The 22348-nt window shown below is 40.6% G+C and overlaps 1 protein-coding gene across 1 annotated transcript in view; it reads right to left on the reverse strand.

Moving 5' to 3' along the window:
* Positions 1-22348, reverse strand: part of FOXO1 (forkhead box O1) — a 49462-nt gene that overhangs the window by 4573 nt on the left and 22541 nt on the right. Inside the window, exon 2 of the mRNA XM_081942703.1 lies at positions 38-1390. Within this exon, the coding sequence (XP_081798829.1) occupies positions 47-1390 (1344 nt within the window). The 3' untranslated portion in view covers positions 38-46. The remainder of the gene's footprint in view (positions 1-37; positions 1391-22348) is intronic.

The following is a 22348-nucleotide window of genomic DNA, read 5'->3' on the forward strand; positions in this document are numbered from 1 at the left end:
TGCAACATAGTCATAAAATAACAAAAAGGGAACTAACCTTCTAGTCTTATCCTGACACCCAGCTGTGTGTTGTTGTTTTAACACCGTGTGGCAAACTTTGGTTAGGTAAGACACTGTCAAAGTTAAAATCTAACGTTTCCCCATCCATCAGATCATTACGGATTATTGATTCCATATCGCAGTCCAATCGTTCAATGAACATGTCATCTAAGTCACTAGGCAGCTTCTCCTGATGGAAAGAAACAATTCCCACTCTTCCATACCCATTACAGCTGTTCACCGTGGTGAAGGGGCTTATGCTATTCACTTGCATCGGGTGGCTCATGAGCCCCTGGACTGAGTTTTTTGCTGAGGTTGAATGAGTCACATTTGAACCATGAGACACAGCGCTAAGGGTGAGAGATAAAGTATGGCTGTTTATTACCGCTGTGGGTTGGACATGTCCTTGGTGAGAGTGAGCACTGGGGGCAATGATTTTGTTGTGGGGCTGCTGGTTGCCATATGGTGATATTGCAGAGTTAGAGACCATTAATATATTTTGTCCCAGCACTCGGCTACTAGGCTGGGAAACATGAGTATCTACCGAGGCTAAGACGTCATTATGTGGTGGTGAATCAGAAGTAAGCAACTCCTTAAGAAGTCCTGGACAGTTATATTGGTTAATGGTTCCATAGCTCGATTTATTGTCCTGAATTGTCGGCATAGGCATCTGGGACAAAGAATTTATGCTAGGCTGAGCATAACTGTACTTCCTGTAGTCTGCATTGGTTGAACCTATATTTGTATTGGATGATGTATATGAATAACCAGTAGATTGTTGCATCATGGTAGTAGGTGGCGATTGGGTAGACCCAGTCAATGATGCATTTGGAGACAAAAGATTGAGATTATCCAGTAGGTTTTCCATATTTTCGGAACTACTCATTTCAGAAAGGCTCGGCAGAGTTGAGGCCATTTTGGTTGCTGATGGAGGATAGACCATGGAATGCACGTCCCCTTCCCCAAGGTCATCTTGTTCTGGCAGAATTGGGGAAAGTCGTCCACTAATGGTACTAGCATTCGAACTGGCTCGAGGTCGAAAAGTACTCCAGTTATTATCAAAGTCATCATTGCTATGGTTGCTGGGGCTTGCTGGCCATTTCGAGAACTGTGCTCCTGGACTGTCACCATTTCCATCTTGACCTGCCTGAAGAGCTGATTTTTTCTTTGCAGCTCTCCCTCTACTTTTTGCAAACTTGCTGCTGTTGTCCATGGAGGCAGCCCTTCTCCTGGGTGACTTGCCACTTTTTCCTCCTTCTGGATTAAGCATCCACCAAGAGCTTTTTCCTGTTCCTTCATTCTGTACTCTAATGAACTTGCTGTGCAAAGAGAGGTTGTGACGGATTGAGTTCTAAAAAAGGAAAATGTAAGAAAGATATTGAATTCCTCGGCCAAGATAATATATCCTGGATTCCCCCCCCCCAACCCTCCCCCCACAAATCCATCAAGCCTATCAAATGAGAAATATAACAATATCAATATAAAATAGTATCTCCACCTCCACGTGCACATTTTAAATTGTATTTCTATCAGCAACAAAACCTATCATACTTATAGGATGCAAAGAGGATGAATCAAGATCAGCAAATCACAGCGGTTGCCACACCAAATAATAACATTCTTCATTGTTAGAATCAACAGGATTCTCAGTAGTTGTCAGTAAGTACTACACACATGCAGGAAGCCACATCTGCTCCATCTCAAAAATTAACACCATAGATCAGCGATGGCGAACCTTTTTTGGCTCGCGTGCCACAAGTGGGGGGAGCGCAGGGGGGTCGTGTGTGGGCATGCCGCACCCATAATGCAATGCGCGATCCCCCAGTGCGCATGCGCGCACAACGCGCCCCCCATTTTTACATGCTTTTTTCGCCCTCCCCAGGCTCCAGAGGCTTTATAGGAGCCTGGGGAAGGCGAAAAGAGCCTCCCCCCCGAGGCCCTCCGGAGGCTTCAGGGACCGTCCGGAGGCTTCCTTGACGCCTTTGGAATGCTTAAAATGACCCTCCGAGCAAACTGGAAGTCACTTCCGGTTTGCTCGGAGGGTGGTTTTAAGTGTTCCGAAGGCTTCAGGGAAGCCTCCGGACGGTCCCTGAAGCCTCCGGGGGGGCGGGGGGGTTCTTTTTGCCCTCCCCAGGCTCCTATAAAGCCTCTGGAGCCTGGGGAGGGCGAAAAATAGCTTTTAAAAAGGTGAACTCAGCTGGCCAGCGCGCGCATGCATGCTGGCCAGCTGACAGGGCAGCACGCGCATGCACACTGGCCAGCTGACAGGGCAGCGCCTTGCGTGCCCTGACAAATGGCTCCGCGTGCCACAAGTGGCACGCGGAGCCATTTGTCAGGGCACGCAAGGCGCTGCCCTGTCAGCTGGCCAGCGTGCATGCGCGTGCTGCCCTGTCAGCTGGCCAGCATGCATAGGTTCGCCATCACTGCCATAGATTATCAAATGTCTGGACACTAGACTTTCAGCCAGATTGCTATGTTAAAAAGCCCTCCTCACGGGAGCATAGCTGGAGGGGGAAAAAATCAGGATCTGCTAAGCTGGATTTTTTTTCCACAAAGAGGAACTGGAAAGTCTGGATTCATCAATAATTCCATCCTGTCAGTTCAAAGACAAGCTTCTCAGGAAGTAGACTAGACAAATGCAAATGCAGAGAAAGGAGGAGGAGGAGAGGCTGCCCTGAGGAATCAAAGGATACAGAACAGCACAGATGGCACCTGGCTGCAAAAGGGTTAAACCCACTACAATTTCTTCACTTGCCAGTTGACTAGCTAATTGGTCTGAACAGAGAGCTGTTTTATTAAGAGAGCGGAAAGCCAACAGTCCATTCCTACTAAGCCATTCGTCTCATGGCGTATGAGAAACAGGGAAAGGGCTCAGAACCGCAGAAAATACACAAGCCTTGTCCCAGCACTCCCGGGCAGGTCTTTCTATTAGTAGAAGTCTTAGAAGGGAGTGTAATCAGGTGGGTTGGCAGCAAAGGCACAGATAGCTTTCACAGCGCCCAAACAAGCTTGTTAAAAGTTTCCAGCGTTGATGGACAATGGAAACAGGTGGATAATGCACCCAGCTGCATTTATAAAGCTTTTGCTGAAAACTGGCACTTACTTAACAACCTCTTGAGAAAATGTCATAAAATACAAGAGTTATGTTTTATGACGTAATGGGCAGGCTCTACCATGGTCGTAACTCAAGGACCACCTGATAATTAAGATTACAGGTTATATATATACTTATAAATGCTGGGAAGAATATTAGACACCACTTTATTATAACTTTTGTCATTTGTTTCCTTTTCTTGCACTTTTTTCTTTTTCTTTTTTCCTCTTTACTTTATATTAGCTCGTGTTAGTTTTTACCTTTTTTTAAAAAAAGTATGTATGTGCATGTACCTATGTATAAGATTTGAATAAGATAATAAGATAAAACCAGAATAAAAGTATTCAGATTTCATTTGAGCAAGTATGGCAAGCCCATTAGAAATATTAGGGGAATACACGGTTGTCAATTTCATAATTTGCTCTGAATCCCCCTTTTTGCAAGGTTTGTGTGTGTGTATGCATAAGATATAGGTTAAAGGCCAAGTTAGTGTGGGTGTTGTGTATTGGGGAGGATTTTGTGGCTTTGTGTCAAGGGAGCAGAAACCTGACCTCTTTCCCTACTTTCTTGCACTTTACCTTCCTTATCTGGTTCATTTTTGATAGTGCAATTAGAGAGCAATTAGACTGTTTAAAGCACTTAGTGAGAAATGGAGGGTGTGTGGTGTCAACTTTTACCTTCCTCCTTTGCATGTACTTTTTCGGGTGAGAAGTACGACACTTCCTCCGTTTCATAATTGAATGGGGGGAAATACACTGCTGTTCTACATGTCTGTTTTATCTTGTATGATGTTTCTAGCCAAGGCTTCTGTAAACTTGCTTCGTTCACCCAATGTCAAATCCAGAAATGATCACTTTCTAATTCGAACCATCATCTTCTGAGAAAATGTAAATTCCTACTTCCTACTTCGGTATACAGTATTCCTATTGAAAATAACTTCAAGAGGGACTGGCAGAATAATAGTGCTACACCTTCTCCCTGGCAACATCAACAGCTAAGAACTTTCGAAGCAACTTTAGATAATTCAGTGCGGGAAGAACATGAGGCTGGAAAACCTTACAAAAAACACAACACTCTGGATTGCTCAGACTAAAATCCACTAACACATTCCAAAAAGAATTCGATACCAGAGATGTTTTCTGGCCATCATATATCCCACCTTACCAAAGATTAAAATATGTTTACACTGAAAATGTAATTCTGTGTGCAGACCTATTTGTGCAAATTATTCACTCCATCCACAAAAGAATCATTTAGTGTTTTGCAGAAACTGCAGAGGCCTCCTTAGTCATCAGAAAGTTACAATCTAGTATTCTTATACAAAGGACATCCAAGGTCACTTTTGGAGTAGCTAAGCCATCTCCAAATTTTGCCAACAACAACAGAAGTTCCAAACAGGAAAAAGTTTGCAGCAGAGTGCCTGTTACATAAATTCCTGTTTTTCACAAGCCGGGGGAGATTAAAGAAACTACAGTATGATTTACTACTTGGAAAAAAGTGTGGAAGAGAAATAAGTATTGCAAAAATATTTAGCATAGTTATTGATGTTGTGTCTACAAATCTTTGCCAAACACAGACATGACTTGATAATGGTACAATTTTATACACTGGAACTTGGCAACGGGGACAGCAAGTGCAGTGACTGAATTTGGAGTCTGTCCCTTATGCCTAGAAAGAACATGAACGACACTGAAAATGAAAGGTGACTTTTTCCCCTAAACTAAGCAGGAGTTTCACTTCAAAGTACATGCCTCAACTCAGTGTGTCAAATTTTATTGCTCTGTTTCTTGGCAGGATTCATTGCAACTTCACCCACGATAAATCTTCAGTGGAGTCACCAGGTTTCTCTCTAACTTTGCAAACTTAACACTGGAAGTATTTCTGCATGAGGGCATAATTATTCTATTGCTACTTTCATACATCTTTGTTTCTATTCTCTGATCCCACCACTACATTTGGAAGATGATCTGTGTGACCCTCCTGCCAAGCTTAGAAAGCAATGCAACAGGTATAACTGAGGCAAATCAGTGTCCTTTCCAGTCAACCAAGCAGAAAATCAAAACTACTAGCAACCTGTATCCATCCTCCTACTTACAGCAATTCCTGCAGTAATAAAACTCCCCTTGTGCCCCTCTGCAAAGAGAAAGGGGAAATTTAATTTTTTAGCCCTCATTTCAAGTCCATGCTATGGGTATCTGGCTACTTGTGATACACAAAAAGACAGATCTTAAGCTTTTGGTATAATGGAAAATTGTTTAGCCATCAAGACTTTCTGCAAATAAATCCCCATGGAATCTGTGATGAAGGCATAACCGAATTATGGTCTATTTCCCAACACTTATAGGTCATACTGCAGAACAGTGTATGGAAGCAGAGAGAACATAATTGAACAATTGGTCACAGCCAACTCGCTGCAGTCATCTCACTGTGGTCAACTTGCCACAGTCAATTCAACAAATACAAAAGTTAAATTAATTTCAACAGAACCGTGGCCAATAATAACAAAGTCAATCCAGAAATATAAGAGTTACAATAATTTTGACGAAAATGGGGTCATCAATAATAAAAGTAGCTGAATGAAGTGGTTAATACAGTGTTGAATTGTCCCATGGCGAGTTTTCCTAGACCCCAGAGAGATATCAATGACTTGCTTAAATCCAGACATTTGGATATGCGATACAGAAAAATTTGATGCAACCCCCTCCTCCAAACCCCCACATGCCAGGCATTTATTGAGATTGTGAAATGGACAAGAAGGATTCAAGGCTCCACTTTGCAAATCAAGCTGCACTGTTTTTTTTACAGGAATTGTAAACTCAGGGGTCTCCAACCTTGGCAACTTAAAAGACTTGTGGACTTCAACTCCCAGACTTCCTCAGGCAGCAAGCTGGCTGAGGAAGTCTGGGAGTTGAAGTTCACAAGTCTTAAAGTTGCCAAGGTTGGAGATCCCTGCCCTATAACACTGCCTGTAACTTCTGCTAGAAAGTGCTGAGTTTAAATGATGGAACTGTCCAGGCCACTGTTTTCCTGAATGGGAAAATGCTTCTGTCTGATCTTTGTACAACTCCAATGTCACAAAGTGCAATGGAATCAGGGAATGAGAGACAAGATTTATCACTATTTCCATCCTTTTCAAATATTATTTTGTGGTGGCATAGTGGTTAGGATGCAGTACTGCAGGGCTAACTCACTACTCACTCCAGGAGTTCAATTCTGAGCAGCTCAAGGTTGACTCAGCCTTCCATCCTTCCGAGGTCAATAAAATGAGGACCCAATTTGTTGGAGGCAATAGAGGCTAACTCTGTAAACCACTTAGGGCTGTTAAACACTGTGAAGCAGTATATAAATCTAAGTGCTATTGCTGTTCATTTGAGTAATAGTTATTGTTTTGCTGTTAGCAATTTGCTACCAAACATTTGTGGGACTTGAAGCATATTGTATCCTGATCAATGTTTCCAGATCACTAAATCAGATATGTTAATTTTCCATCTACTGTTCATTCAGAAGCCCACTTATGTCCATCCACAGCAAAGTTAGCATCTGCTTCTTGTTACCTGAAATATGTGTATAGGAGGAGATGCTCTGAAATTTGGAAGCCGAGAGCTCCACAGAGATAAATCTGACCAACTGAGGTCCCTATGGCTTAATACAGGTTGTTGATTTCCAATGACTATTAGCAGCCGGAAACCAGTGGTCTGATCCTCACCAATCTTTTGAATAAGTAATCAGCAAGCAGTTGGGAAACCAGATTGTTGGGCTTCCTGCCTTAACAGCAGCAGGAAACCAATGATCCATTTCCTGCCGGCCAGCTGATCGTGCTGATTAGTTGGCCGGCAGGAAAAGCAGACCAAGTTCCTAAGATTCCAGGAGGTCACACTTTTGGTGGCTTAGGACTGTCTATGACCCCTAGACCATAGCTTGTCCATCCATAATATATCGGCATTTCAAAGTTTCAGTTAAACCTGAAAGTCTTCTCCATTTCTAGCTATAATACCATCTATGGGGAAAGACATTGCTATTCTATCAAAAAAAAGATAAGGAATGTCTGCTTAGGCGTGAATGTAGTAGGGTTTTTTTTGTAATGGTATTACAATATCACTTACTTGTTAAATCTTTTATACTCCATTTAAAATCTTTTTGAGGCATTTTAAAATAAACAAGCTTGAATCCAATCGCCTACAATAATTATATAACCAAATTAGCCCATTTAGAAATCAAGAATTATCAAAAAAAATCATGGATATATTGATATGCATATAATGGTAGTAAAATGCTCTGATTTTTTCCTGTATTTCAGGATTTGGTAACTGTTTTCTGATACAACCATTCTGATACATAGGAGTGAGTTTTCAGAGGATATTTAAAATTAGAAATATTGGTGATCTGTTGTACTGCTTTTTTCAGAGGACAATTCACTGTGTCAAGATTTCAGGTGATGTCTAACCTGTTCCACTGCCCCTTTCCTTGTTTATTTGTTTAAAAGCCAATAAAACTTTGTTTAAAAAAAAGATTTCAGGTGATGTCTTTAATACACTAATATTTTTTTGAAATCAGTTATGAACCACATCTCTGGGGAATTGAACATCTGTTTCATTAGCTATTGTGCACCCTATTTATAGCAGTTGAGATTACACCGAAATTACAAAGCGTCTCAGAAAGTGTGTTTGTCTATGTTTGTGTGTGTGTCTATGAATCAATGAAATAAAACCTTAGCTGCTCATTTCTTAATTTTCTATATGTTTCAATGTATTGTTTACATTCTGGTTTTTGGGTTTGGTCTTAGAGAATATGTACTTTAAATGAAAGTGAAATGTGCAGTGTAAATGGATTTTTAAAAATATCACACATAGATTTAAAAAGAAGAAATTTAAACTCAAGGTAGCAAGAAGCGGCACACAATCTTACTTAGTAAAAAGTCAAATCATAGAAGTGTTCTTAAAAGAACTCAATTACTGCATTCAAATAATATATTTTACCTGGTTTAATTAAAATATTTTCTGAGCATCATAGAATACCCTGTACTTTATACAATCATGCACACTATTTTTATAACATGCTAAGCCACGAAAACAAAATAGCCTTTTCCCTTCAAAGCTAACAAACTTTCAGCTCATTCTCATGTTTGCTTGCTATAATACAAAGACACCCCACTGCTATATCCTCACAAGGTTGCCTATCTTACCACCAGCTCACTGAACAGCCAGGCTAAAATTGGCGTAAAATGTTGTGGTCCAAAAAGTAAAGTTTTCCCTCATAAAATGACACGAAACCTCTCCTATGAACATTCTAAAGCACACAGAGAAACAGCTTTGGGGAACATGTTCAGGCTCAACAATCTGCTTGGTTCCAATTGACCAGGAAGATCAGCTGTGACACCGCCCCCTCCTATATGATTCCTGGTCTCGGCATCTTCATGGACATTTTTGCTTTGGCTACAGAAGAGACAGGATACTTCCTGTGAGTGGCCTAATTCCTCTTCTTTCAGGAGGAGTGGATATGAGAATATTGATCTCATGGAGGAACATATACAGTCTTCCTTTTTTAGTAACCAAAATAAACCTAGGACGAAGGTTTTGAGAAAGAAAAGTAGAACCTCAAAAGTATTGTTCTTAAAACAATTTCTAAAAGACTGCTGAATTTAGAAGGGGTAGGTTGCACCATCCCAAATACCGACACAATCAGAAGGCTGGGAGAGACGTCAAAAAAAAACCCTCAGCTTGTGGCAGGCCTACAAGTGCTAATGTTGCAGCATGGACAATATTGTGCTGATCTTGGCTGCTGGCACTAGAGCTCCTCAGGAAACAGCTGAACAGCCTATGCTTGTTCACTATGCAGTCCTACCTGAGTCAGACAAAATCATTCCAGCCACAATTGGCACATGCACTAGCATTGACCAGAAGCAGTGACCTAACCTCTACCATAAAGACACAAACCAGGACACAAGTAGTTTTCTCTGAGTAGATCCTATATTTATTTATTATTATTATTTATTTCTTCGCACTTCTAGACCACCCCCTCTCCCAAAAGGGACTCGGGGCGGTGTACAGTCCACACAGCAAATACATCATCCACAATAAAATTCATTAAATAGATAAACAGATAAATAAGTGAATAAATATAAATATGGAGGAGGTTAAACGAATTAAAAGAACTGTACAGCAAGAATATAAATATGACTTTAAAACCCTAAAGTCAATTAAATTTAAAACAATACCCTTAAAATACCAGTTAGAAGTATATTTCCAGGAGGTAACAGTTATAACAATTATAATTATGCCAGGCCAGCTAATCGGAACAGGTGAGTCTTCAATTTTTGTCGGAAGGAGTGGAAGTCCGTGGTGGTTCTAATATCGGGGGGAGGTCATTCCAGAGGGTTGGGCCCATCACAGAGAAGGCCCTATTCCTTGGCGCCGCCCGCTGGCATTGCCTAGTGGACGGCACCTGGAGAAGCCCCTCCCTGTGAGAGCGAATTGGCCGCAGGGATGTATGTGGGAGGATGCGATCCCGCAAGTAACTAGGTCCTGTGCCATGGAGCGCTTTAAAGATGGTGATCAGAACCTTTAAACGCACCCGAAAAACCACAGGCAGCCAGTGCAGCTCGCGCAGGAGTGGTGTTATGTGGGAGTATCTGGTACTCCCCATGACTACCCGCGCGGCCGCGTTCTGGACTAGCTGCAGTCTCCGGGCGCGTCCCAAGGGAAGCCCCATGTAGAGAGCATTACAGTAGTCTAGGCGAGACGTCACCAGCGCATGAGTGACTGTGCGTAGGGCATCCCGGTCCAGTAGGGGGCGCAATTGGCGCACCAGGCGAACCTGGTGGAACGCCCCCCTTCCCACGGCTGCCACATGGTCATCCATTGACAGCCGGGCATCTAGGAGGACGCCCAAATTGCGCGCCCGTTCCACAGGGAGCAATTGCTCATCCCCTATGGCCAGCGATGGGGTCAGCTGGCTGAACCGAGGTGCCGGTAGCCACAGCCACACAGTCTTGGAAGGGTTGAGTTTGAGTCTGTTGTCCCCCATCCAGACCCCGACGGCTTCCAAACACCGGGACATCACTTCGACAGCCTCGTTGGGGTGGCTTGGGGTGGCTTGGGGTTGAGATGTACAGCTGGGTATCATCAGCGTACAGATGATATACGTATAATTTATCAAGCTGTTTTGGTCCTCTGTGGGGTTAGGAGAGAGCAAAGAAAGCAAAGATGGGGGATCAGGGGCTCTAATAACTAATGTTGAAGGTAAGAACCATGTCTTTATTATCATCCCTGAGCCTCTGATCGGTGAGAAAGAGGAATCAGAACTACTATCCTGATCATCTATGTACATCCCAAGGTCTAACGAACAGAGCAGTTCTTGAAGACACTTGAGAGGGCAATATTCCAATAGCTAGAACTATCGGAATATTGAACATCCCGTTGTTTTCATCCCCCATAGAAAACCACCCCATTCCCTGTACAGTCTGCTTTCTTGCCACAATAAGAATAAGGTAAGAAAGAATAGTGACATAATAAAAACGAAAGCTCAAACCTGAAACCCACGACACATATGAACAATTGTTGGTAGTTTGTTTTCCTACTCAGTGAGTAAGGCTGGCAGGAAGGAGAAAGGTAGCTGGTTACACCCTACCTCAGTTATTGCTGAGGTACAATAAAATGAAGCAGCAGAAGCAACCCTTTTCATACTGATCTACTTTCTTCTCAACTCAAAGATGTGAGGAAAGAGCCCTTAGCCAACTACATAGTGTAACTGCCAGGTTTTGACCTGGTTTGAGTTGAAAACTCAGCTGAATTGTATTGTTTCAGCCACGGGCATTTTTCACATTCATGCCCTCCTGGTATTTCAGCCTCTGGATCCTGGTATTTTACTATTATATTTTAATAATGTTTTTCAAATACAGGTAAGTCCTGTATTTCTGTTGTTAAGCAAGGTAGTTGTTAAGTGAATTTTGCCCAGTTTTATTATTTTTCTTGCCACAGTGGCTTTCCCCTTTGACTTTGCTTGTCAGAAAGTGCCAAAGGTGATTTCATGACCCCAGCACACTGCAACAATAGCTTCAAGTTTATGAATGAGACAGGCATCTGAATTTTGATCACCTGACCACAGGGATGCTGCAACGGTAGTAAGTGTGAAAAAACGCTCATAAGTCACTTTTTTTCAGGGCCGTTGCAACTTTCAACGATCACTAAATGAATGGTTGTAAGTCAAGGACTACCTGTATCTATTGCTATTATGAGCAGTTCTCCTTTAAATACAGATCAGAATTGTCCATTAAGATGGTCTCTCGCAATCTGTAACATAGGTGGATTCAGGAAAGTCCTTTGAATTGGGAAATCTCCAGGACAAATATAGACAAAATGATGGATTTGATAAGTGAAAAGTAGAATCATCATGCATTTCCTAGAAAGTAATGAAAAGCCAACATAGTTTGGGAAATAAGTACTTTGTTTAACCCCAAAGACCCCTAAATTCAAGATGCTCCCTTCCTGGAATACCAGAATACTGTAAACTGGATTATTAGAAAGCCAAAATATATCCCAAAGTGAGGCTCCTCCAAGAAAACTACATGGACGTGTCCACAAAGTTCATCAAGCATCTTATGTGATTAGAAAGGAAGATTAAATAGAAAAAGGGATATAATTTTTTTAAAAAAAATCCTGTCTTGTCAATCAGTTGCCAATGGCCATTAAAATCAGTCCTGGAGGTTTCCCAATCCAATAAATGCATGCTTGTAACCCACCTTGTGAATCATGAATATGAATGAATGAATGGGGGGAAAAACCACACACGCACAAGAAAATTGATTAAATTAATGATTAATAGTTAAAATTACCTGTAAAATAAAGCGCCATTGCCTGTACATGAGGTGCCTTATTTTTGCAAGCATGAAATTACAGATTATTCACAGGTAATTTTTGGGAGAGGAAAGGAAAAACCAATGTATTCTCACTGTTTTCTTTTTCATTGTTTATTTTATTGTTCTTTTATTTTACTTCTGTTTCGTTTATTATTATTTTCATTTCTTGCTTTTTATTGTTGTAAAGTGCCTAGAGTAATCCTATGGTAAGATAGACAGCAAATAAATTGCATGTATGCACACACACACACACACACAAACATTTTCATTGTGAGTCACACTTCTTTTATCAGTACATATCATAAACATTGAAATCTGGCCTATGTTTTTAATTGATACCTACAGTGAACCATTTATTAGAATTACAGATATTTAGGTATCAAAGGAAACAGTTGTTGGAATCGGTGATGAAAGCCATTTAATTGTCCACCTAGGCCACCTAAACACTTTTGAAAGGTCACTGTTTAAAAGCCATTTGAGCTGACAATAAAACACTGCCAACTTCTTTAGCTTATATTTTGTTCCTATTTAGTATTTCCTGCAACTTCAGAATCATACAACAGGAATGACAGGGCCCTAAGCCAAGAACCTCCATTGTTTTCAATGGAGGCACTCAAGAATTGGCATAACAGGCTGGAAATGACAATGGAAGTGGAACTGGCCAGGGATCCATTCACACTGCCTTCACCCGCTCTTTGTCTCCCCTTCCCCTCACAGGATGAGTTTTGCTCAGAAATTCCAGTACTGTATTACAAATACCAAGGGAAAAAACATGCCATGCACACTATATATTGGGAAAGACAAATAGCCTGTTACATTTGTATTCCACCCAACCTCCAAGGAACTCAGTGCAGCCTTTGAAAGTTTCCTGCAGTGCCACAAACACCAGCTTCAAGTTTATGAATGAGACAGGCAGCTATTGAGATGAAAAGACACGCAAACGGCCCAGAGGGATTTATCAAAGCAACATGCACCAGACTATAAAGTTCTGCTCAGCACAAGTAGTTTCTAACTGCATGGGCATGGTGTTATTCTACACAAAGAATTTATTTCACTCCTGGCAAAACAGTCCAATATCCCAACTTTCATTCTGCTGCTCAGAACAATTCTACTTTTTAACATTTCTGCAAGACGTTTTCTTTTAAAGAGAGGTTTGTCCAGGTTCCTAGTATTTATTTGTTTACACATAAACATACTTGGTATGTAATTTGCTTGTGTTTCAGAATGTTTGTTTTTCTTCAAGTTACTGTCAACCTTGTCATAGTTTCGTTCCAGACCAATTTGAACAGTTAAAAGGAAATAATCAACATTTGTGTAGGGGTATTGATGAAATGCAATTTATCAATAGAGTGCCTTGTGATTCACTTAAGCACTTTTACATTCTGAATTTAATTATCTTACGGAATTCTCCCCTTCCAAAATTCTTCAGCTGTGAAGCACTCAACAAATATTTCTCTTCTCTATTCTATCATTCCCTGATTTAATTTTTTTATAATCCCCGAAACAGAGAACACAGCCCCAAAATGTTTGCCAACACAAGACTTAAAAACAAAGAGAAAGAAAGGAAATACCATGAGCATGTGCAGTTTCACATTTTAAACTTACAGTACTTACATAATTGTAGCTCCTTTCTCATAGTCACACTGTAGCTACAGGAATTAAAACCTTGCTTCTGCCAATGCTAAACATCCATACTTTTTAAAAAAGTGATCTTATTCCTAATAATGCACATTAAAAAATAAATGTGTCCCCCTCTCTCTCTACACACACACAAACACACACAAACACAAACACAGGTTCATATATAAGAAAATAACTGTTTTTATACAACAGATTCAATACACTTAGGGAAAAACAGTAGGTTTCTCTTGAATTAAATGTCTTTACATCAAAAGGTACATAGATACATTGTTTAATATTAACATTGTTTAAAGGCCAACTCTGTTGACCTAACATTGAATGTTCCAATTCCATTGTTGCTGCAAATTACTGATACTTACCTAAAAAAAATTATTTATTGGTCTATTCAATAAAAGTTGGGCTTAAAATTTTCCAAAACTATTTACAATAAGAGTTTTGTATGCTGCTAGTGCAAGTCCAAACTGTATAATTAAGCAATATTTTAATTATGTACTCTGCCATTCCACACTTTTAGACAGAGCAAAATCTTCTAGCCCCACAAACATTCTTTAATTGAAAATCAACTAATCTAAGATATTAACACTATTGCTTTAACCACGAATTTCCTCCAACACCCTTCCCCAAAAGATTTATCTGAAATTCTCAAAACAGTTATCTGATAGATACATTTACTTGGGAAGTAATATTGTTTTACTTTAGAAAATATGATGGCATATAAAATAAATGTATATGAGTGGCTAACTACTATTTATCTACCTTCGCAGGAGTGAATGAAAAGAAAAACACAGACCATCAGTCCAGTATCCCTATACCAATTTAGCTACTGATGCAGAATTTTGAGGTATCACTTTTTGAGTGGTTATCTGGGGAACAAGGAAGATTTGGACTCAGTCCCTGAAATGCCAGGAGATGCTGTTTGATTTTTTTATAAAACTTTTGATCTGGCAGGGCCTTCTTGTAAAATGTCAGTGCACAAACGTAAGCTGCAACTTCAAATATGAAGGATCATCTGGACTTATGCTATCACTGACATTATTTGGACTTGCATGCTATTCAGGTTATGCTGCTAGATGACTAAACTCTCAAGATAATTCAGATATACTTACTATGTAGTCTTCCTCTGTAACAATGAGAATGCCAAGAATAAAAAATGGACAGCATAGCACTGAAGTCAGTCTACTTACATACAGTAAAATGTGCTATTTTCTAAGAATCCAATTTGCTAATTAAAAAAGAAAGGAAACATTTCTATCCAATATGTTTTTAATTAAACAGATTGATTGACTGACTGACTGACTGACTGACTTGTAGGTTATGTTCTCTCAAAGTGATGTTGATTCTTAATGACCGCATGCATATTTTCTCCTCTTTCCTTCTATCTTTGCCAGTCTTACAGCCTTCTGCAGTGACTGAGTCACATGAGGAAATCACTAACAAATTCATAGTATCTGACAGCTATTTATGGCCTTAGAGAGAAGAATTAACCTCTCTGTTCTCTAATTTAATATTCAACCACTGAGGGATGGATTTTGCATTGGCCATCTTGGAATGGAATTGATTTAGAAGTTGTTAATTATCAAATTAATAGATGGACTTTAGTAGAAGTGCTTTTGTCATGCTAGTGTTATCACAATCAACGTAATAATACAATCTCTCCCTCTCTTTCCCTTTCATGGACTCTGTACAGTCATAAGGAACTGCTCATCAAAAAATTGGATTGATGAGATTATACCCAAAAGAAACTTCATGTTTTCTAAATGACACAGGCAGTAATTGTTTCTCCTCATCCTTAAATCTAATTGGAAAAGCTACCACATCCTCAACATGGTATACAGAACAACTGATGTCATCCATTAGTCCTGCTACCCAATAAGTAAAAGGGAAAAAAAGAAAAGAATCTCTCCTATTCACTCACATGGTGGTAACACAACAGCTCTGAACATACTGCATACTGTGGGGAGAAATTTTGGGTAGTAAAAGCACAATCAAGGCCATTTTAATTTCATAATCTACTGTTGAATTCAAAGCAAATACTATCTGGGATCTTCTTTAATCCAGGTTAAAGTCATAGTGAGTCTGAAACCTGTGTAAAATGGGGTCTGTATGAGATTGAAACTGGTGCTTCTGTGTCAGCGCAATTAGATATAGCAGATGAAGAATCAACTCCATGTGAGGGTTAAAATTAATTTTATTGAGATTGGTTATACTATCAGAATCTTGCAAGTCTGATTGTGCTGTCAATTTTCTCCCAACTCCCCCCTGGCACTTGTATATTTGTACTGAATTAGGGAGGCATTTGCTTAATTGAATATTGTACATCAGATGAAAAATCAACACCACATAAAGGAGTTCTGAATATGGTACCTCAGGATTTTAAAAAATTGAGCCCTCTTTATTTGGGTGAGGATTTTTGCATATTTCTGTCAAGATTATCTTTCTTATTCTCTACATTCTGCAGCTTAAGTTTTCTCCCTTAACATGGAACCCAACAAGGGTTCATGCTTGTCGTTCCCAATTGCTTTCATTAGTACTTCAATCGGTTTGTGATCCTTCAGTTGGATAATGATTTCAGACACTGTAAGTCAGTGGGTTTCAACCTTCCTAATGCCGCAACCCTTTAATACAGTTCCTCATGTTGTGGTGACCCCCAACCATAAAATTATTTTATGTTTTCCATATTTTTTCAAAAATATGTGTTTTCCAATGGTCTTAGGCGACCCCTGTGAAAGGGTCATTCGACCCCCAAAGGGGTCCTGACCCACAGGTTGAGAACCACTGCTGTAAGTCAAAGCCAAAGTAATCAGAAAATGTTTACAACTAGTCTGCAACTTACACCATTCAGTCAGTGACCATTCAAAATTACGATGGTGCTGAAAAAGTGACTTGCAGTCATAGCCATTGCAGTGACTATTGATCAAAAATTGCAGTGATTATTGATCACATGACCAAAATTCAGGCACTTGGCAATCCGCCCACATTTATGATCACAGAGAAGCTTCAACTTCCCTCACCTGCCCCCTTCCCCCAATTATGCCATTTTGGCTGCCTGGCAGAGCAGCACTTACCAAGAACAGTGGTGGTCTGGGGTTGACGTAGAGGCCCAGGATCGTCAAAAGTCAGCTACCACCTCCCCACAACACCCCCCCCTCAAATTCCATAGGCCCTGCCATACCCAGGTGACTTTCACTATCTTCCTCCCCCTGCTGATCAGGCATGGCTAGCAGAACCTTATGGGAGGCTTCGACTAGCCATACCAGGCCTTCTCCCTGAGGCTTGCCCCATTCACCAAATCGCAAGTGCCGTTCTCTAAATTGTGTTCCCTGTTCTTGCAGTGCTTTGAAAATCCTTCAGAAAACTTCTGAGATCTTCCAAAACATTCCGAGAATGGGGCACATGTCTTTTTCCATTCTTGTGATGCTTCAGAAAACCAACAAAGGAGAATATTTGTATCTCAAGGTTGAAATGAGAGGTGTTTAGTACCCTCTGAGCTTGGTTGTTTTCTTGCAGACGTTTCGTGCTCTAGTACTGATGGTGTTACTTACTTTGGGTAATGAAACGTCGGCAAGAAAACAACCAAGCTCAGAGAGCACCAAGGACCCCTCGCTTCAGAAAACCTTTGGAAAGCTTTAGAGGTTTTCTGAAGCTTTGTGAAAATGGTGCACTTGCCATTCTCCAAATAGTGCGCCTGTTTTCATGAGACCTGAGGAAGCCTCAGCAGTAGAAACAGGACAGTGAAGGTCATCTAGAGTGTTGGGATGCAGGATGGCAGGGGGCCTGGAGTGCTGGACAGCAAGGGCTGCTGGGATGGGATGGCTGAGGGTGATACCCTCGGAGCTAGGGGCAACTCCAGAGCTGGAGCATGCCAAAAAGCCCCTCTGTACCATACTGCCAGGCTGTGGCAGCTGGGGTTTCCAGGATGGCTACAACTTCAACTGCTCTGAGGTTTCTTTCAGCCCACAGCCACAATGCACCAAGGAGCCCCTGAACCACAGCATATTCCTTCCACAGCTTTCCTGACCTCGTGCTGCACCACAGCAGCCCCTCTCCCAACTTGTGCACAGCCTGGGCTTCCCAGGGACTCCCTCACCCCAAGGCAACCCTGTATACTGGGACTCCCTCTACTTCTTGCTGTGTCCAGAGTTACAACAACAACCCGGATTGCCTGGATTGCCGTTGCTATGTGATGCAGTCACATTACATTGTGCTCTGCAACCGCATTACTTAGTGACCGCCATTGTAGTCTTATCAGCCTACTGTAGGGTTATCAGCTATGTAATAGGTTCAACGGTTTTATTATGATAACTATCCTGTTTCCCCGAAAATAAGACCCTTCCAGATAATAAGCCCAATTGGGCTTTGGAATGCATGTGCTAAAATAAGCCCTCCCCCAAAAATAAGCCCTCCCCAAAAATATTGCAACACATCAGCAGCCATGAGGTGACCACGCTTGCCACCTCCTGCACCTCAAAAATAATAAGACCTTCCCAAAAATAAGGCCAAATGCTTATTTTGGGGGGGGGTCAAGAGGAAAACACGGTAGTTTTATGTCAAGATGAAAAATCTAGAAGGCTCACCACACAAAATTCAGCCACTTATTAGTTACAGCTGAGTAAAAATAAAAGCAAAAGGAAGAGTCACAATAATCATTTTGAGGTTCTTGCATGAACCAGATGAGACTGTCACTTTCACTGACAATGAGCTGTACAGTCTGACCCAGCTGCCTACATTATATTAAAAATAAATACCTTCTCTTAGCCCGTCTGGTTATACAAACTTTCCTATTCCCTTCCCCATCACTGGTGGGTTTTCTAAAAGTTTGTGCTAGGGATGGAAATACAATTTAAACTGAATAAACTAAGAAGACAACAGTATCTGGGCCAATCTATCTATTCTCTACTTTTCCTGAGAAATCCAGCCTCTTGTAAGAATTCAGAAATATTATGACAACATTTGTTTTATCTAAATAAAATTATTATATAATTAAATAGAATAGAATGGGGGAAATCCTTAAACTTCCAGAACACAGCTATGCCCATGCCATCTGCCCACACAGACACACATCTTACAGGAGTAAAGCAAGAATAAAATCTGTGACAAGTGTAAAAAAAACACCAAACCCACAACATTTAAAATTAGGAAACCAGGGGCCCCAAATTCATTCATCCTTTAAACAGGCCATCAATTATCACCCATCTGCTTCCTGCAATATGTAAAAAAATAACGTTCACTATTCTCAGTCAACCATATATTCGGTAAAGATAGATGGAAAGAAGCAAGAGACGGCAACGTTCAACCCCCAATCTTTTTCCAATATTATCTTACTATCTTCTACTTGTACAGAGCTCTTAATCATTTAAAATTACTTGTTGTCTGTTATAATTTGCTCACCTGCTCTTTGAGGTGATTGTATGAGGAAGACCTGCAATGCATGAGCAAATTACTTATTCCATAAAGCATACCTTAGTGGATAATGAGGAATAATGAGGAATATATTATTTATTTATTTGTACCTACTGTATTTTTCGGAGTATAATGCATCCTTTTTCCCTCAAAAAAGAGGGTGAAAATCTTGGTGCATCTTATACACTGAATACAACATTTTTGGCCTCCCGCAACCCTGGCCCCTTCGCAGAAATGGCCGTGCATAGCTTTTGGGAGGCTTATAGATTGCTCCTGGGGGCTGGGGAGGGCGGAAATGAGCGAAAAACAGGCCATGTTTTGCTCGTTTTTGCCCCCCCCCCCAACACCCAGGAGCACTTTATAAGCCTCCTAAAGCTACGCATGCTCTTTTTTTGACAAAAAACGGATCTGTTTTTGCAAAAAGCAGGCCGTTTTTTGCTTGTTTTGCCCCCCCCCCAGCCCCCAGGAGCACTCTATAAGTTTCCTAAAGGGTATGTATGCCCTTTTTTGATGAAAAACGGGCCCATTTTCATGAAAAATGGGCCATTTTGGGGAGGCCTGCAGAGTGCAAAAACTTTTTTAAAAATTTGCCTCTTCAATATCTTGGTGTGTCTTATACTCCGGTGCGTCCAAAAGATACAGTCATAATTAATAATGTACACATTCATCTTAAGTAATGACTATCTGCAAAGAAAAGACTTTTTAAAATGGAGTTTAAATATTAAGATTATCAACAGCTACTAGTTCTGATGTCTAATATGTGATCTCTTGTATTATGTGGAGATACTCTAGAACAAGCTTGGATGGTTCTAGAACAGGAGTGGGCAATTAATTTTCCCAAGGGGCCACATGAGAACCTGGGGCTGTTGTGGAAGGCACAACAAGGGGTGTAGGCACTGATGCACACAGATATGTAAATTTTAAAAAATAGCAATCATCTTTAAAAAAAAAGTAATGCAGTTGTATTGTGTGCATTGTGTACGGTTACTTACATTTGATTTCTAATTTCCAATTGACTTCATGCAGGCTAGACAGGAACAGCCAAAGAGCCATAAAATGCCCAAGTCTGTGCTAGAAGATTTGTGTGTTTGTTAATACTGAACTTTTCTCAAACATCTGAGTGCAAAATGTAGAAAATAAAGAACATCATCACAGCATCTTGAACAATTCAGACTAGTTCCAGATAGAAAATCCATAATTGTTATTTCTCAAAAGATGTCCTGCAGCTATTTCATCTTGACCATGCTGACAGATTGGGAAAAAAATATGGGAGAGACTCATGCACAAAGCTATGATTGAGGTGGGGATAACTTCATAGTAAAAAAATTTTAATTATCATGATCAAAGTTCAGTCTAATGCATAACTCAGATGGTTAGGTTAGGTGTTAGGTTATTACATACAAATTACATTATAACTTTAGACTTCAGCAGAAGCAAAGAAGGAAAAAGGAAAGCGATAAAAGCATGATTATATCAAACGAGAACATCATCAACAGATATTTTAAAGGAAAGTAATGCTCATCTTATTCACTCCTATCAGTGATCAGAAACAGGGCAGGGCACCCATATAAGCAAATGTTATTCACTCCCTAATGCCTTTTATAAGATACAATCATACCCTATTAACCTCTCCTTGTTAGCTATCTCTTGATCTTTACTTTTTGCTTTTTTCCTCTAGTTATTCACAGAGTCCACAGCATGAAATTTGCTTAACTTATTTCATAGTGTTTTTAAAACAGAATAATCCTCAAAAGAAGACCATGTCAAAACCAGACTTTTCCCATTTTGAATTATGCTCCTTTGACACACATACATTTCATAAATACATCGTTCTGTCAATTTATGGCTTCTAATTATCAGTTATGATTCTTTTCCCAATAGAATGTCTCATTATTTTCCTTTCAGCCGCACGTGATTCCGCAGAAATCTAGGGAAAGAAAATTCAAAAGGCCCCTTTCCTTTTAAAAGAAAAGCTGGGACAATAATGAAGATTGGACATGTTACTGACCAGCAAGCTTGTAGGAGGAATGCCTTCCTTTCAAAGTTTTGCTTCCATACGGTTTCTTTTTTTTTTCAACTGGAGGGCAGAATTTCTCAGACAATAAACCACGCTCAGTCCTCACTGGGTGATTTTTGCTTTCACCTCTTTAAGCTTTTTTCCCTCTAAAACTTCTTTTAGCGGGCATGGTTCTAGAATACATTTGGGTTTCCCGTATCAGTGGATACCTCCTGCTTGCATGTGGCTGCTACTGTTTTGATTTCATAATTATGGTAGTCACAGAATGAAATTGAGACAACAATATTGGATGAATCAGCACTGTGTTAGGGTGGAGAAAGTGTCTGTCAAAAAGAGATGCTTCGAATTAAACTTCTTTAAAAGGCTCTTGAAGTTGTGAAGTTATCAGAGACATATAGAGGATACATATGTAATTCCCTCTATGCCAGTAATGGCTAATCTTTTTGTCACTGTGTGCCAAAGCGCATGCGCACGCCTACACCTATAATGCAATGCGGGCACAAACTCCCCCACATGCCCGCCCTGCATGTGCAAGTGACCCCTGCATGCGGCCCACTCCCATGTGCACATGCCCCCCTTGTGCCCCATTTTGGGCCTGGAAGGCCTCTTGCGCCAACCTTAAAGCCAAAATGGGGTACGGGGGCACTGTGCGAGCCCCCAAAATGCCAGGCGAGTTTCCCCCATGCATAATCTCTGCCCGCCATCCATGCACGTGCATGTCCCCACATGTGCCCCACCCCCACCAGCGGGAAACGTGCACCCAGGCATTGTGGAGCTGGCTGGGACAACAGCTGACATGCCCCCAGAGGCACCGGTGTGCCATAGGTTCACCCTCACAGCTCTATGCAATTACAGAATTTCAGATTTTCTGGATAACATGAATTACAATAAAGATCCCTTTTCCATTATAAATTGCAACTTTCTATATGATTTTTGAAGTAATTAACTCCAACTGAAGGGATTAGAATTGTATTTTAAAGTGGGAATGCCCGGCTAACGTAATGGCACAAAGTACCTTAGAGGGCAGCACTGTTGGAGCTATTTTGAAATGAATATTTTAAAAAGGCTGTGTTGTCTTTTACCTTTCTATCTGCAGGTAGAACAGGAAGCAAGTGTAGTAGAGAACAAAAGTAGACTTGAGGGGTTGTTATTAAATACATTTTCAAAGGGTCATCACTGAACATTAAGGATGAGACAAAAGCAAAACTGCATGTATTTTATGTGTATTTATGTAATCAGAATTTAAAGGAAGACTTCCTTTTAAAACTTCCTTCCGTCCCATTTTTGATTCTTAGACTGTATC

This window comes from Natrix helvetica, assembly GCF_964273705.1.
Source record: "Natrix helvetica genome assembly, chromosome: 2".
NCBI classification, from domain to species: domain Eukaryota; kingdom Metazoa; phylum Chordata; class Lepidosauria; order Squamata; family Natricidae; genus Natrix; species Natrix helvetica.